The sequence below is a fragment of the Phyllobates terribilis genome, unplaced genomic scaffold (assembly GCF_046119375.1).
Source record: "Phyllobates terribilis strain yellow unplaced genomic scaffold, ASM4611937v1 Scaffold_4__5_contigs__length_816908805, whole genome shotgun sequence".
Lineage (NCBI taxonomy): Eukaryota > Metazoa > Chordata > Amphibia > Anura > Dendrobatidae > Phyllobates > Phyllobates terribilis.
Window position 1 is genome coordinate 106,596,994 of NW_027362764.1, and position 18,375 is coordinate 106,615,368.

Consider the following 18,375-nt stretch of genomic DNA (forward strand, 5'->3'; position numbering starts at 1 on the left):
TTTACATCAGAGCGTTATGGGGCAGCACGCCCTCTCTATCCTAATATTCTGGGAGAGCATGAACAGTTTACATCAGAGCGTTATGGGGCAGCACGCCCTCTCTATCCTAATATTCTGGGAGAGCATGAACAGTTTACATCAGAGCGTTATGGGGCAGCACGCCCTCTCTATTCTATTATTCTCGGAGAACATAAACAGTTTACATCAGAGCGTTATGGGGCAGCACGCCCTCTCTATTCTAATATTCTGGGAGAGCATGAACAGTTTACATCAGAGCGTTATGGGGCAGCACGCCCTCTCTATCCTAATATTCTGGGAGAGCATGAACAGTTTACATCAGAGCGTTATGGGGCAGCACGCCCTCTCTATCCTAATATTCTGGGAGAGCATGAACAGTTTACATCAGAGCGTTATGGGGCAGCACGCCCTCTCTATTCTATTATTCTGGGAGAGCATGAACAGTTTACATCAGAGCGTTATGGGGCAGCACGCCCTCTCTATCCTAATATTCTGGGAGAGCATGAACAGTTTACATCAGAGCGTTATGGGGCAGCACGCCCTCTCTATTCTATTATTCTCGGAGAACATAAACAGTTTACATCAGAGCGTTATGGGGCAGCACGCCCTCTCTATTCTATTATTCTCGGAGAACATAAACAGTTTACATCAGAGCGTTATGGGGCAGCACGCCCTCTCTATCCTAATATTCTGGGAGAGCATGAACAGTTTACATCAGAGCGTTATGGGGCAGCACGCCCTCTCTATTCTAATATTCTGGGAGAGCATGAACAGTTTACATCAGAGCGTTATGGGGCAGCACGCCCTCTCTATTCTATTATTCTCGGAGAACATGCACAGTTAACACTAAGGCGCAATATGGCAAAGCATCCTTTCCATCTTAATATTCCAGGAGAGCATGTTCAGCTCATAGTAGAGCGCTCAATGGCAACACGCCCTTTATTTTCTATGTAATTATCTCCTTTGTACATGCGCAAAGGCAGCACTCATCTAAAAGAATTTATTTAGTGTCCTTGTACCTCTATGGAGACGGCTGCGCTGTTGACAGACTGGCGCCATAATATGATCTATTTTGGTCACATGACAGCAGAGTGAATGTGAGTGGCGCCTGTTTCCTGATGAATTTTTTTCGGAAGACTGACATCAGTATTCCACTTGTCTCCCGAAAATCATCCTGCTACACCAGGGTTTCCAACCATCCAAAAATTCCAGGACAGTCTGTTAAAATGTTGCACTTTTTGACCAGTCGGTTAATTTTTGTTTTAAAAAGGTATCAAATTTTTTTATTTTTTTTGACGCTGAAGATACTTCTACAGATTTTGTTCATAATTATTATCTTTTTACAATTCACATTGAATGCAGATAATGTCTTCATATCAGAAGTATGGCTGGTAGACAGATATCACTTATAATCATTTATTATGGTTTTCCAATGTAACCATAAAAAATATTTTTTGTCACGTGATTTTTTAACAAGCTGTCCAGAGAAAATAAGACGTCAGGTTAGCAACCCTGTCCTCGACAACCACTCACCTCAATTTACAGACGATGGACACCAATATGTATATTGATTGGTTGATTAGGATGAAGCAATGCAATTGGGGAATTGGAGATTAAATAATTAAAAGCTTGACAAAGTCCCAGCCACATGTAATGATCTTCACTGGATGCGGTCGACACTCTTCTATGGTTAGTTGTTGAGCGAGAGACGATCAGGCATATGGATTTGACATGCCCAATCCTTTTGTGTCTGGGATCAGCTGACCCCCCCCCCCAACCAATACAGAACACATACAATCCACGTAATGTGTATGGCCAGCCTCACCTTTGTTAAAGCCAACCATATAGACCTATCACTATATAAAACATTCTTTGTAGAAAGAGCATTATGGTGCAGATCCTAAAGAGTCTAGAGCCTTCAGATTGCCTGGAGAAAGAAGAGACTTGCAGGCAGCTGCCTAAATTGAAGTAATCAGGTACCCTCCTCTTCGGCTCAGGACAGGACCCCCTGTTACTAGTTGAGTATACATAATGTACAAGTTCACTGCTAACCAGTTGCCAACGAGAGGATGATTATATACTGTACTCAAGGTCCTATCGAAGGCTTGTGTCATATTTCACCTGTCCCCAATAAAAACCTACAGTATTCCCACCATAAATGAGACCCTTGTGCAGACTATGGACTTTAGAAGAAGACAGTTGATAGATATGATGCCTCTGAAGATTAGATTTGGAGTCTCTATATCAGGGGTAAGCAATCTTAAACCACAAAGGAATGAACAAAATCCATCAGCAGTACCCGCAGATTACCAGCAAGGGGCGTCAATGAGGCTGCAGGTTGCTGACCCCTGTTGAGTATCAAGCAATCACATCCACACATGCACACAGAGAAACAGAAGTTACCCAGGAGTCTCCACCCCATATTTCCCAGCTCCGCACTCTGCAGTTGCGATACCGGCGTGCCTTGTCTGAGAAATAATGGGATTGCTATACCGAGCACAAGAGAACAGAGAGATTTTGCGTTTTAGGCAAAGTGTGCAGTGATCCTTATGGCGCTGTCTGAAAATACAGGTAACACAGAGCTAAAGATGGGTATGTACAGCGGCAGATCAATCTGACCACGCACTTACACCCACCGTTAAGATCAGGTTGTTATAAAAGAAAAAAAACACAGTCCAGGATAAAAAGAAATAAATATTTAAAAAAATAAATAAAACAAATAAATATATTAATGTTGCACAAAACTCACAAAAAGGTGATCAAATGATAAGATGATCACAGGGGGTCACCCTTCCAGCAACCTGCTATAAACTCACAGGGGTGCTGAAGTGATGCCCGAAAATTTTATGGAATTCAAGACAATCAATGACGTTTTTATTTTATCCTTAAGGCTGAGTTCACACGATGCGTATTTAATGCGTTTCCGCAGCGTTTTTGCAGTTGCGTAAACGCCGCGGAAACGCATTAAAAACGCATGGTAGAAGGGCAGCAATGTTCCCCAATTGAAATCCGCATGTGCTGTGCCCATGATGCGGATTTTTCCGCAGCGTAAACGCTGCGCTCAAAAATCCGCAGCATGTCAATTAATTTTGCGGAAACGCTGCTCTTTTGCCGCCATTGACTTGCATTAGACCGCATGGAATCGGCATCACTGTATATGTTGATGCGCTTTTCATGCGGTCTAATGTGCGGATGGTACCCGGGTGTGGAGGAGAGGACTCTCTTCCAGACCCAGGTACCATTAAAAAAAAAAAGAATAAAATAAAAAATATATATATTCTCACCTTCTGACGGCAGGCGCAGTGCTCCTGCTTGGTTCCCGGCACTTCGTGGTTGAATGAAGAAGGACCTTCGCTGACGTCAGAGTCATGTGACGGGTCACGTGACGCTGACGTCGGCAGGTACTTCAGTCTTCACTGCCGGTAGCTGGGACCGAGCGAAGCAGGACACCGGGGGCCATCAGAGGGTAAAGTATATATTTATTTTTTATTTTTTGACGTTCACACACTATATAAATTCAAGCCGGCTGCATGGATTTATATAGTGTGAAGTTGACAAGCACTTTCCAAGTGATGCTAAAATCGCTTGGGAAGCGCTTGTCAACCCGCATGGAGAAATGAAAGTGAAGACCGCTTCATTTCCGCATGTCCCTGGCAGGAAACCGCATGTACAATCCGCATGTACAATCCGCATGCGTTTTTTTCCTGCCAGAGAGATGCAGAAACGCTCAGGAAAAAATCCTGAGCATTTCTGCATCGTGTGCACATACCCTTTGGGTATGTGCACACGATGCAGAAATGAAGCAGAAAATTTCTGCATCATTTCTGCATCTCCCTGGCAGAAAAAACGCATGCAGATTGTGCATGCGTTTTTCCTGCAGAATACATGCGGATCCACATGCAGATTCACATGCGTTTCCGCATGCAGATTGACAAGCGCTTTCCAGGCGATAGCATCACTTGGAAAGTGCTTGACAACTAGGTCACACTGTATAAATCTATGCAAACTGCATGGATTTATATAGTGTGACCCGAGAGAGTGTATATACTTACCTCCGATGGCCCGCGCTGTCCTGCTCACTCCGTTCTCCCGGCAACTTTGAATTGAAAGACCTGCCGACGTCAGCGTCACGTGACAAGTCACATGACTCTGACGTCAGCGCAGGTCCTACAACTCACTGCAAGTGCCGGGAACCAAGCGGGAGCGCTGTGCGGGCCGACAGAAGGTAAGAATACATTTATTTTTTATTTTATTCTTTTTTTACAGCTTTTTTTAATGGTACCTGGGTGTGGATGAGACTCTCCTCTCCTCCACACTCGGGTACCATCCGCATATTAGAACGCGCCAATAGCGCAAGTACAGATGCTGTCTTGCGGAATTGGCGCGTTCTAATGCAAGTCAATGGCGGCGAAATCGCCGCGTTTCCGCAAAATTAATTGACATGCTGCGGATTTTTGACCGCAGCGTTCAACGCTGCGGAAAAATCCGCATCGTGGGCACAGCACATGCGGATTTCCATTGGGGAACATTGCTTCCCTTCTACCATGCGTTTTTCATGCGTTTCCGCGGCGTTTACGCAACTGCAAAAACGCCGCGGAAACGCATGAAATACGCATCGTGTGAACTCAGCCTTAGTCAGAATTCACTGGTAAGTTAGTTGAAAATCAGACAACCCCTATAAATGCTAAAATAATAATAAAAAAAATAAATAATTAGCTCAGGGACAAATGATTTTTATACAAGAGGAACTTTTTGGGGCTAGATCTCTTCTTCACCAAGATGAATTTCCATTTAGAAATGTTAATACTAGGGTGGGGGCGTCCTCCGCATTGGACATTCCCTAATTGTTGTAAAACTCTGAATTTAAAGGGTTTGCATCAAGTTTTGAAATTATCACCCATTCACAGTACAATAGTGTAAGCGATAACCTGCTGATCGCTGGGACCCCTAATAGGGACGAGCAAATAGATTAGTAACCAATTCAATTAATTACAATATTCTGAAAAATTCTGATTAGCCAGAATCCAAAATTTCCACAATTCAATTTGCACAAATTCCAACAAAATGCCAGCTAGCACTCCGCCAGTTTGCTTGAATGTCACTGCTGGAAAGGGGATAAAGAAAAAAAATAAATAATAAATCTTCTACTCACCTCATCTTTTTTCTCCATACCTCTCCCACCATTGCTGGTTCTCTTTATCTCCTCTGTCTTTTCTCTTCACTCTACTTTTTCTGGCCATTCTTCAATAGGCCCAACAGTGTTGACATCAATGATGATGATGTGCATTGGGTCTAGTTAATAACAACAGTGCTGGAGGTCCCAATAAAAAAGGTAGAAGATAAAAGGACCAGCAAAGGCAGAAGTCTGGAGAAGTCCTTGTGTATGCAAGCTTTTGTGGTTAGCCCCTTCCAGGCCGATGCAACTTGCATACAAAAAGTATTCAATGCAAATTCTAAATTTGAGTGAATCTACTTAAGTCAAGTTTTGCTCATCCCTATCCCAAGAACGGGCCTCTACTTATTCTCTATGTGAATTTAGGACTCGACTATTTCTGGCTGCTTCACAGTGAAGGTGCGCATGCTTGACCATTCAGATGGGGCTCTGCCGAGTCCACGTCTCGGGATCAGAGGGGGTCCCAACAGTCACACTCCATCAATTTTGTGAACTTGAAAGCTTGGTACAATCCCTTTAAGCATCTCATGGTGCTCATTCAATTGAACAGGTTTGCCTGTGTAATGAAGTACTGGACAGGTCCTCTAGCGCGAGAGACTCTCTTTAATCTGCCCTCCACTAGGCCAAGAGATGAAAATCCTGAAAAGCAGACTTCCTCTAGGGTACTAAAATATGGGTTTTAAGCTTGAATTCAGATGTTCGTGAAACACGGTCCGAGTGCAGACCATAACGTCCGGGCTGGCTGAGGGTCTCCTGCCCTGAACTCAACCATCCTGGTATATGCCCGCAGGAAAATTGAGCTTGTATCAGGAGACCCGCAGCCAGTCCGGACATCTTGGTCCATGTTTTCTGGACTCTGGATTCAGACTAATATTAGAAAAGCCCTTTGCGGATGTAAGAGAGAAGGAAAATCCTGAATACAAATGTGTATGTAGGAAAACCACCCCCTGACCTAAAGCTCCTATATTACATACAGACTAGAGCTACCTTGCTAGTTGATGCTTTGTAGGTGGTCTTCAACTTCTGCGACAGCTGGCTTGTACTGTGACTAGCTGTAAAGACAAAAAAAAAAAACATTTTACAGATACCTTTTGTGTTTAATTACATGGCGGTATTATTACAAATAATTGTCCATCCCTATAATTCATAGCCAGACTGGGAAAACGTCCTGTCCCACAATGCGGAAACCGCACTATCCTCACCTGCCACCTACGTGTACTCTCAGAGGTGTGAGCGGCAAACTGCTTTTAGCCCTTTCCACTGCGACCAATTTTTGTGCTTTATTTTTTTCGCTTCCGCCAAGAGACGTATTTTTTCAGTTTTCATTTTTCCGTCAAAAGAGCCATGAGGACTTGGGTTTTGGGTTTTGTTTTTTTTGTGAGACGAGATGTAGTTTTGAATGAAGCCTTTCATTTTACCATATAACATTGAAAGATGGGCTAAAAAAAATTCTAAATGCATTGAAATGGTGAAAAGCAATTCCGCGATTGTTTTCTGGGCTTTTGTTATTACGACATATATTGTGATTGTGCAGCAAAAAAATAACCTGGAAACATGACCTGGCATTTTGATTTTATTTTCTTTAAAAATGTTATCTTCTGGTTTCAATTATTTTATATTTTCCTAGATTTGATCTTTATGTATGGAGCAATACCTAATACGTTTATTTTTAAATGGGAAAAGAGGGGGTGTTTCAAATTGGGTTTTGAATTTTTATGGGGTTTTTTTGTTTGTTTGTTTAACTTTTCACTTTTTATATTTTCAGTCCCTGTAGGGGACTTGAACCAGAGTTCCTAGGATCACTTTTTCTATATATTGCAATACTACAGTATGGTGTGAAAATGATGTTCTCCTATGAAGCCCTGCCTGTGGCTTGGCTTCCCAATAGTTCCAAGGTGGCAGCAACTAGAGCCTTTAGCTGGCCCCGGCAACCCACTCACTATCCATGGTTGCATTAAGAGGGGATGGTTATGGGCACAAGCTCATACCCGCCATCTATCGTACATCAGCACCCAATGACATGCATTTTATATGAATGGTAGATGTTGGGAAGGGATTAAAGAATGTGATCAATTTTAATATATTGACGACAGATATTAGGAAACTTAAGGGTGGATCTGTAAGCCGGAAGTGCCTCCATTTACTAGAACAGCAGTAATTATTGCACTTGAATCAAGAAACTGGGGTTATTAATACCCCCAGCAATCCCGAGATTGAGGCTCGCAGACCCATGTTGAATGGAGAACAGCTGCACATGCTCAACCACTGCTCCATTAATTGTCAATGGGCAACTACGGCATGCACAGGGTGAACATGCCCACTGGCATAAAAGCAATGGGCATGAAAGCCTCGACAATAACAGCCCAGTAAGAGAGAAGTAGACAGTCTGCGGCTTTCCTGTGGGTCCACGTCAATATCCTCGAGACAGTAAGCCACAGCTATCCGAGTCCTTCCTGCAGAACAAACTTTACAGACGTCAATTACTTCACTTCCCTTTTGTGGACTTAAAGGGAACAGGTCGGCTGATCCACAGAGTCAAAACCCGGGTCAGCACAAATCAGAGCTGAGCGTATGGTGTGTCAGAGAAAACATGTTTAAAGATCCAGTCGTCCCGGTCTCGTCTCTCCCTATGGACCCCAGCTGGATCTTTAATACCTTCCCTCTGCAGCCAATTTTCATTTTTTTTCCCTCCCTTCTTCCATAACTTTTATTTTTCCGTCCACACTGTGTCTTGTTTTTACGGTGTACATATTGTGGGAAAAGTTACTCTGAATCATGATTATCTGAGTCAATACAAGTACGGCGATGCCAAACTTGTAAAGATTTTTTTTTTAAATGGAAAAAAAAATTTCAGAAAATTCAGTCACCATATTCCGAGGCTTGTAACATTGTTGTTTATTTATTGCATTTTTTAGAAGTAGTGATGACTAGTGTTGAGCGATACCTTCCGATATCAGGAAATATCGTATCGGATTGGATCGGGCCGATACCCAAAAAGTATCGGATATCGCCGATTCCGATACCGGAAACCAATGCAAGTCAATGGGACACAAATATCGGAATGAAAATAAACCCTTTCTTTCCTTGTAGGTTAATTCTACATGAAGTAAAACAACTAAGAATAATGTAGAATGACATGAAAAGCCGGCAATTCATCAGCGGCATTCACCGGTACCCGACAATTTACAACAGAAAGAATAGAGCTTCACACATAGATTAGGTAGATAGAAACATGTCAGTCACATATATAAGAAGTACAGTGACAGTGTTGCTTACTGTACTTGTCATTTAGTGTAAAGGATTTATTTTAAAAAATATTAGTGTTTTCGTGCACCGTCTCTTTAAAAAAGCCGGCCGGCAATTCAGCAGCGGTACCCGACAATTTATAACAGACAGAATAGAGCTTCACACATAGATTAGATAGATAGAAACATGTCAGTCACATATATATGAAGTACAGTGACAGTGTTGCTTACTGTACTTGTCATTTAGTGTAAAGGATTTATTTAAAAAATTATAGTGTTTTCATGCACCGTCTCTTTAAAAAAGCCGGCCGGCAATTCAGCATCTGTACCCGACAATTTAGAATAGAAAGAATAGAGAATCACACATAGATTAGATAGATAGAAACATGTCAGTCACATATATATGAAGTACAGTGACAGTGTTGATTACTGTACTTGTCATTTACTGTTAAAATAAAGGATTTATTTAAAAAAAAAATTGGCGTGGGGTTCCCCTTAATTTTAGGCTCTAGCGGAGGTTAAGCAGACAGCTGGGGCAGATGTTTGAAGCCTGGGAAGGGGGTAATATCCACGGAGCTTCCCAGGCTACTAATATCAGCCCCCAGCTGAATACCTAGCTTTTATTAGCTATTAAAATGGGGGACCCCCCCAAAAAAATAACGTGGGGTCCCCCCTAATTTAATAGCTAGCAAAGGCTAGGCAGACAGCTGGGGGCTGATTTTATAGCCCAGGAAGGGTGCCATGAATATTGGCCCCCTCCCAGGCTAGAAACACCAGCCGTCAGCCGCCCCAGAAATGGCGCATCCATAGGATGCGCCAATTCTGGCACTTAGCCTCGCTCTTCCCACTGCCCTGTAGCGGTGGCAGTGGGGTAATAGGGCTGGGGTTGATGTCAGCTTATAATGCCAGCTGACATCAAGCCCAGGTTAGTAATGGAGAGGCGTCTATAAGACACCCCCATTACTAACCCCATAGTCAAAGTTAAAAGAAAACACAAACACCCAGAAAAAAGTCCTTTAATTGAAATAAAGACACAATCCTTTATTGTTCTAAATTAAACCATACTTACCGTCACGCCCATTCCAGCTGAAGCCAACGATCTCCTGCAATAAAAGAAAAATAATAAACCAACCTCATCCTTACCTTTCCATGGTTCCCACGACAGCTTCAGCTCTGCTACATCGAGATGACAGGCTGGACCGCAGCAGAACGCTGCCATCCAGCCTGTCATCCCGCAGACACTGAGAAGCGCAGGCATGCTTGCGCTCCTCAGTGTCTCTCTGTGACGTCATCCAGATGAGCCGAGTTCATGTCCAATGAACTCAGCTCACCTCATGCACGTCACTGACAGCGTGGGAAAATTCTCACGCTGAAGCGCTGAGTGCAGGAGAATTTTCCCACGCTGTCAGTGACGTGCATGAGGTAAGCTCATGTCCAATGAACTCAGCTCACCTCATGCACGTCACTGACAGCGTGGGAAAATTCTCACGCTGAAGTGCTGAGTGCAGGAGAATTTTCCCACGCTGTCAGTGACGTACATGAGGTGAGCTCATGTCCAATGAACTCGGGGCACCTCATGCACTTCACTGACAGCGTGGGAAAATTCTCACGCTGAAGTGCTGAGTGCAGGAGAATTTTCCCACGCTGTCAGTGACGTGCATGAGGTGAGCTGAGTTCATTGGACATGACCTCGGCTCATCTTTATGCCGTCACAGCCAGACACTGAGGAGTGGAAGCATGCCTGCGCTTCTCAGTGTCTGCGGGATGACAGGCTGAATGGCAGCGTTCTGCTGCGGTCCAGCCTGTCATCTCGATGTAGCAGAGCTGGAGCTGTCGTGGGAACCATGGAAAGGTAAGGATGAGGTTGCTTTATTATTTTACTTTTATTGCAGGAGATCGTTGGCTTCAGCTGGAATGGGCGTGATGGTATGTATGGTTTAATTTAGAACAATAAAGAATTGTGTGTTTATTTCAATTAAAGGACTTTATTCTGGGTGTTGTGTTTTTTTAAATACTTTACTAGAAATTCATGGTGGTCATGTCTAATATTGGCGTGACCCCATGAATTTGGGGCTTAGGGCCAGCTGATAATGCCAAGCTGGCCTTAACCCCTTTATTACCCAGTGAGCCACCGCACCAGGGCCCTGGATGAGTTGGGTACAGCGCCAGAAGATGGCGCTTCTATGAACGCGCCATTTTCTGGGGCGGCTGCGGACTGCAATTTGCAGCGGGGGTGGCCCAGAAAGCTTGGGTCTCCCTGCGCTGCGGATTCCAGCCCCCAGCTGCCTAGTTGTACCTGGCTGGGCACAAAAATAGGGCGAAGCCCCACGCATTTTTTTTTTTAATTATTTCATGAAATTCATGAAATAATTAAGAAAAAAAGGGCTTCCCTATATTGTTGTGTCCAACCAGGTACAAATAGGCAGCTGGTGGTTGGGGGCAGCCCGTTCCTGCCTGCTGTACCTGGCTGGACACAAATATAGTGCGAAGCCCCACGTCAATTTTTTTAAAATCATTTCAGGAAATTCATGAAATAATTAAAAAAAATTGATGTGGGGCTTAGCCCTATATTTGTGTCCAGTCAGGTACAGCAGGCAGGAACGGGCTGCCCCCAACCACCAGCTGCCTATTTGTACCTAGCCGGACACAACAATATAGGGAAGCCCTTTTTTTCTTAATTATTCCATGAATTTCATGAATTTAAAAAAAAAATACGTGGGGCTTCGCCCTATTTTTGTGTCCAGCCAGGTACAACTAGGCAGCTGGGGGCTGGAATCTGCAGCGCAGGGAGGCCCAAGTTTTCTGGGCCACCCCCGCTGCAAATTGCAGTCCGCAGCCGCCCCGGAAAATGGCGCGTTCATAGAAGCGCCATCTTCTGGCGCTGTACCCAACTCATCCAGGGCCCTGGTGCGGTGGCTCACTGGGTAATAAAGGGGTTAAGGCCAGCTTGGCATTATCAGCTGGCCCTAAGCCCGAAATTCATGGGGTCACGCCAATATTAGACATGACCACCATGAATTTCTAGTAAAGTATTTAAAAAAAACACAAACACCCAGAAAAAAGTCCTTTAATTGAAATAAACACACAATTCTTTATTGTTCTAAATTAAACCATACCTACCATCACGCCCATTCCAGCTGAAGCCAACGATCTCCTGAAATAAAAGAAAAATAATAAACCAACATCATCCTTACCTTTCCATGGTTCCCACGACAGCTTCAGCTCTGCTACATCGAGATGACAGGCTGGACCGCAGCAGAACGCTGCCATCCAGCCTATCATCCCGCAGACACTGAGAAGCGCAGGCATGCTTGCGCTCCTCAGTGTCTGGCTGTGACGGCATCCAGATGAGCCGAGGTCATGTCCAATGAACTCAGCTCACCTCATGCACGTCACTGACAGCGTGGGAAAATTCTCCTGCGCATGCGGTGAGCGTGAGAGACTCGGCTTATCGGGATGCCGTCACAGCCTGACACTGAGGAGCGCAAGCATGCCTGCGCTTCTCAGTGTCTGCGGGATGACAGGCTGGATGGCAACTTTCTGCTGCGATCCAGGCTGTCATCTCGATGAAGCAGAGCTGAAGCTGTCGTGGGAGCCATGGAAAGGTAAGGATGATGTTGCTTTATTATTTTACTTTTATTGCAGGAGATCGTTGGCTTCAGCTGGAATGGGCGTGATGGTAGGTATGGTTTAATTTAGAACAATAAAGAATTGTGTCTTTATTTCAATTAAAGGACTTTTTTCTGGGTGTTTGTGTTTTTTTTAAATACTTTACTAGAAATTCATGGCGGTCATGTCTAATATTGGCGTGACCCCATGAATTTCGGGCTTAGGGCCAGCTGATAATGCCAAGCTGGCCTTAACCCCTTTATTACCCAGTGAGCCACCGCACCAGGGCCCTGGATGAGTTGGGTACAGCGCCAGAAGATGGCGCTTCTATGAACGCGCCATTTTCCGGGGCGGCTGCGGACTGCAATTTGCAGCGGGTGGGGCCCAGAAAGCTTGGGCCTCCCTGCGCTGCGGATTCCAGCCCCCAGCTGCCTTGTTGTACCTGGCTGGACACAAAAATAGGGCGAAGCCCCACGCATTTTTTTTTTTTAATTATTTCATGAAATTCATGGAATAATTAAGAAAAAAAGGGCTTCCCTATATTGTTGTGTCCGGCTAGGTACAAATAGGCAGCTGGTGGTTGGGGGCAGCCCGTTCCTGCCTGCTGTACCTGGCTGGACACAAATATAGAGCGAAGCCCCACGTCAATTTTTTTTTAATTATTTCATGAATTTCCTGAAATAATTAAAAAAAATTGACGTGGGGCTTTGCACTATATTTGTGTCCAGCCAGGTACAGCAGGCAGGAACGGGCTGCCCCCAACCACCAGCTGCCTATTTGTACCTAGCCGGACACAACAATATAGGGAAGCCCTTTTTTTCTTAATTATTCCATGAATTTCATGAAATAATGAAAAAAAAAAAAAACGTGGAGCTTCTCCCTATTTTTGTGTCCAGCCAGGTACAACTAGGCAGCTGGGGGCTGGAATCCGCAGCGCAGGGAGGCCCAAGCTTTCTGCCCCCCGCTGAAAATTGCAGTCCGCAGCCGCCCCGGAAAATGGCGCGTTCATAGAAGCTGGATGCTGTACCTGGCTGGCATACAAAAATATGGCGAAGCCCACGTCAAAAGTTTTGGGAAAAATTAATTAAAAAATAAATAATAATTTAGGGACTGCATCTTTATTAACTCCTCAAATGTCATTTAGTGTTAAAATAAAGGATTTATTTAAAAAAAAAATGGCGTGGGATCCCCCATAATTTTAGTCTCTAGCGGAGGTTAAGCAGACGGCTGGGGCAGATGTTTGAAGCCTGGGAAGGGGGTAAAACCCACGGAGCTTCCCAGGCTACTAATATCAGCCCCCAGCTGAATACCTAGCCTTTACTAGCTATTAAAATGGGGGACCCCTGCCAAAAAAATGACGTGGGGTCCCCCCTATTTTAATAGCTAGCAAAGGCTAGGCAGACAGCTGGGGGCTGATATTAATAGCCCAGGAAGGGTGCCATGAATAATGGCCCCCTCCCAGGCTAGAAACACCAGCCGTCAGCCGCCCCAGAAATGGCGCATCCGTAGGATGCGCCAATTCTGGCACTTAGCCTCGCTCTTCCACGCTGCCCTGGTGCGGTGGCAGGGGGTAATAGTGGTGGGGTTCATGTCAGCGCCAGCTGCCATGAAGCCCAGGTTAGTAATGATGGGCGTCTATAAGACACCCCCATTACTAACCTACAAAGTGTTAAAAAGAAAAAACACACTACACCCAGAAAAAAATAATTTATTTGAAATAAAACACACCATTTTATTTAATTCTTAGTTCACTAAAAATAATAGTTACCTGTCCACGTTCCTGTGCTGATCTCCCATGCACAGCTGTCACATCTGGAGATGGTGACAGCTGTGCATGGCTGCTGTAAGCTCACACTGCCGGGAACACGTCCGCTCCCGGCAGCGGGAGCCACTGACTGAGGTCACCGGAGTGCATTCAGGCAGCGCAGCTCCGGAGACCTCCTTTACGGCAGTGCTGTACCGTGGGAATTTCTCACGATACAGCAGGGCCATAAAGCAGCTAACCGGAGCAGCGCTGCCTGAACTCCGGTGAACCCGCTTATGCAATGACGGGGCTGCTTTACGGCCCCGTCATTCTAGCGGCGGCAGCGGTTCAGAGCGGTCACATTCTATGTGGCTGCTCTGAACTGGAGATCTTCGTGGGACACTCGTGGACTACTCCGGAGGGGTAAGGATAAGGTTGTGGTTTATTATTTTATATTTTATTACAGGAGATCGATGGCTTCGGGGAATTAGGTGTCTAGGTGAGTATAGGTGTAGTTTTTTATTTTTTACTTTATTTTAGGTGGCGATCGGCGGGGACAGGTAATGTATGAACTAATTTATTGTAGGTAACCACTGGCCACCAATGACATGTATTTAACATTTATTGGGGCACAGTAGGGCAATTTAAATAGCAGGATCAGACTGATGGGAACTACTGCTCCCATCGAGCTGATCCTGCTGGCACGAGTGGACGGGGGACAGACATAGGCCGATGGGAGTAGTAGTGTCACATCGGCCTATGTCTGCCTGCACGCACAGACACCCGCACAGACACCCGCACAAACATCGCACAGACACCCCGCACACAGACACCCCGCACACAGGCACCCCGCACACAGACACCCCGCACAGACACCCCGCACACACACTAATCATGACCGGTCTGATGGTCTGTGAGGTGTGGCTGACCTGTGCGGTCGTGGGAAAGTTCATGTGAGTTCATGCAGTCAAGCATGAACTCACATGAACCCTCTGAGGGCACCGCGGCTACTTCAAATGAACAGCTGATCGGCATCACCTGATACCTCAGCTGTTCATTTGAAATAACCGGCGGGAAAGCGCAGCACAGAACGGGAAAGCCGGCGGTGAAGTCTTTTCACTGCCGGCTTCCCCGCCCGGGTCCTTCGCTCCTTGGTGCTGCGCTCCCTGCCCGGTCCTAACTTACGATCGGGATGGGAGGTGGCGAGGGGAGCGGAGGATCGGGGTGGGAGGCTGTGGGGAAGCAGTATGGGGCTGTGTGATTGTTTAAAAGCCGGCGGCTTTTTACCGCGTGCCGGCTTTTAAACAATCAGGAGAATTCTCCCCCGCTGGGATGGCATTCTGATGACAGGCTGGATCGCGCTGCCATCCAGCTTGTCATCCTTCACAGACACTGCAGAGCGCAGGCATTATGGGAACTTCCGATTCCGGTATTCGATATTGTAAAAGTATCGGAATTAAGTATCGGAATTCCGATACTGCGAATATCGGCCGATACCCGATATTACAGTATCGGAATGCTCAACACTAGTGATGACCATAAAAACACATTTCAGGTGTTTTCATTTCTTTTCTCGTTAGTGTGTTAACTGATAGAGTAAATTTATTTTATATTTTGAAAGATCAGACTTTTAAGAAAGCTGCGATACCAAATAAACTTATTTTTTGTTTCTTTATTTTCAATTTGGGGAAAAAGGAGGGTGAATTCAGCTTTTAAATTTAAAAAATATTTAAAAAAATAAATAAAAATATTTTTTAGTTCCCTTAGGGGACTTTAACTTGCAATCATTCGATTGCTTATACTGTGTACTGTAATATCACAGTATTGTAGTATGTAGTGTAAATCATGGTTTTCTTTAAACCTCAGCATGTAGTAGAGCTTCAGAGAGTACCAACATGACTGGCCCCATTCTGCCATAGTGTCCCTTTGACGGCCCGCAATTGCGTCAGACAGAAGCCGGCTATGTAATATAGCTGGCATGAGACATGTGGCGGGAGCTCAGCTCCTGAGCCTTCCACACTCAATCAACCCCTGCAATCACGTGCATGTACATGATTTTGTGTTAAGCACCACTCCAGTGATTTTTTTTATTGCAGAACTGGAGTGGTGCCACTAATTTACTTTCCCTGCCTCAAGTCTTCTACTTACTAGCCGCCATCATCATTTTCTGTTGTCGGCGCTGTTCTGCAGGTTGTGACCTACCTCCATTTCCTGGAGCGATCCAAAAGTCACAACTCAATGTGAGAGCTGAGCGCTTGTTACCATTACCTCTGACTTCCAGTCAGTCAGACGTTGCGGTCACATGATGGCGTGCTGGTCCGGAGCAGCGCCGGGAAGAGATTTAGACGGCAACTGGCGAGTATAATATTAGGATGAGGGAACTTAGATTAGTGGCACCACTCCAGCACTTATGGAGTGGTGCTTTAAAGGGGTTAAACTAGGATTTCTCTGAAACTTCGTAGCGTTTCAGGGGAAACCTACTGGCTACAATCCCGCAGTGGCTCTGATTCCTGCTGAGCAACATGAATAAACTAATGGGTTCCCTTTAAAACATGGTGTATCACGTGTCCTGCCAGCAATATGTGCTCCGCAGAAACAAAGCTCCATCTGCACATATTACATTACATACGCAGCATCGGGATTTATCTGACTTCATGGTTACTTACCTTTTGTTTTCATTTGACCTTTACTTAATTCAGTCCCATCGATTGTCTGTCCTTCTACTGCCAGGCGATCGTTCAATGTGTCTATTTCACGTCGCACTTCAATATAACAAAAGAAGCCATTAGCAATAGAAGGGTTTCTAAGTTCCAACAAAAGAAACATTTAATATTTGCATCTATTTTTTTCTTAAAAGGAAACCTGGAAGAAAAAAAAAAAAACAACAGCATTTACCAGCAGCCACAGCGGAAATCTGCAGGTAAATACCATATTAAACATGTTCAGCAGTTCAAATGGAAGAGCAGCTGCAGGAAGAGAATAAAGTTCTATTCTACCTGCAGCCGCTCGCTTCTAGACATCAGGAAGGCATTGGGACTATGGATAGTCATTCCCTCTTCTCTTTGACTGACAACATGCGCGAGGGTGCAGGGCTGGATGAAACTCAAGAAGGAAAGGGAGTGACTACAGGGTGCTCACTATGTACTGACTGCTGTTACTGCCCTTTGCAGTCGCTCACTTTCAATCATCGTGGCTGCAAGAGTCAGTGTTCACTAAAAGTATATTAGAAAACTGACCGTTAGGAAGGATTAGGACTAGTGTTGAGCGAGTATGTTCTATTAACCCTTTCGCCGAGTATGCTCGGGTCGAGCTCCGAGTATTTACAGCTGCTCGGTGATCTGGTTGAATCGCTCCCGTGTGCATGATTTGCGACTGTTTGACAGTTTTATTACATGGGAGGAATGTCTATTTCTTACACATTCCTCACATGTAATAAAGCTGTCAAACAGTTGCAAATCATGCACACGGGAGCGATTCAACCATATCACCGAGCAGCTGTAACTACTCGGAGCTCGGCCCGAGTATACTCAGACAGAACATACTCGCTCAACCCTAATTAGGACATATGAAAGGCGGTCAAATAGTAGTGGTAAACCCCTCTAAATTATCGCCTATTCATAGGATAAGTGTTAACTTACTGATCTTTGTGAGTGACTGCTAGAACCCCTAGGAATTCAGAGCCAAAAAAAGGCTGTGGAACCCCGGAACCAGAATGTGCAGAGCCATTAGATTAGAGTGGGGTGGCACGTGCTTGACCTCCGCTCATTGTTTATAGGACTATTTGTCCCCAACAATAAGCATCACAAATAGAGAAAATATACGACCATAACTGAGATTTACTACTGATTTCCCCACTATATATATTATTTATTAACACTGGCGAAAGCAGTAGTAAATCTGCTCAATTATGGTCAGTTTTAGCCACACTGTTTTATCTGTGAAGAGCGGCCAAACCCATGAAGATGAGGAAGAATATGTAAAGCTATGAGCAGCCGTCTCCAAGAGTAATATCCTTCTATAAAAGTAAATATTCTCACAGCTGCAAAAGTCCCTAAAAGATACAGAACTGCAGCAAGAACATCAAAGCCTCGCTATCTCCATGTTATTTCTAATTCTTGGGAGCGCCGATGAAGATTTCTCCCAACCACATAATGTCTCCAGCTGGCAGGGAGGAATAATAAAGCTGCAGTGAACCCGGCCTACAAAAAAGGACTACAGCTTTCTACAAGTTTCTTATAATGTGCACAAGTCTGTGAGGTTGGAGCGCGTCTGACCCTTTCACCAGGTGTTCCTTACAATACTTACGTTCTAGATTCTCAATGTAGAGATTCTCAAATTCCCTTTCTATTTGCCCAAAGAGCTCCATGAGGGTATTTCGCACTGATGATGGCAGCTTGGAATCCTATGGGGGGAAAGAATAAATCAAAACTTAAAGATTAGTTTCCTAATAAGAAAAATTCAAAACAAAACAGATATAATACTAACATATAACTAAAATATTAATATGCAGATTCCTATTCCACCGGGCGCGAGGGCAAGAGAGGGAGCCCCGGGCGCGAGGGCAAGAGAGGGAGCCCCGGGCGCGA

The 18,375-nt window shown here is 44.8% G+C and overlaps 1 protein-coding gene across 4 annotated transcripts in view; it reads right to left on the reverse strand.

The window, feature by feature from the left end:
* The window catches only part of WDR37 (WD repeat domain 37), a 191,033-nt gene that overhangs the window by 89,069 nt on the left and 83,589 nt on the right, over positions 1–18,375 (reverse strand). For all 4 annotated transcript variants that reach the window (XM_073677655.1, XM_073677654.1, XM_073677652.1 and 1 more), the window contains 3 exons: positions 18,095–18,191; positions 16,456–16,551; positions 6,179–6,243 (listed from right to left, as the gene is read on the reverse strand). In XM_073677655.1, coding sequence (XP_073533756.1) covers positions 6,179–6,243; positions 16,456–16,551; positions 18,095–18,155 — 222 coding nt within the window. In that variant the 5' untranslated portion in view covers positions 18,156–18,191. The remainder of the gene's footprint in view (positions 1–6,178; positions 6,244–16,455; positions 16,552–18,094; positions 18,192–18,375) is intronic.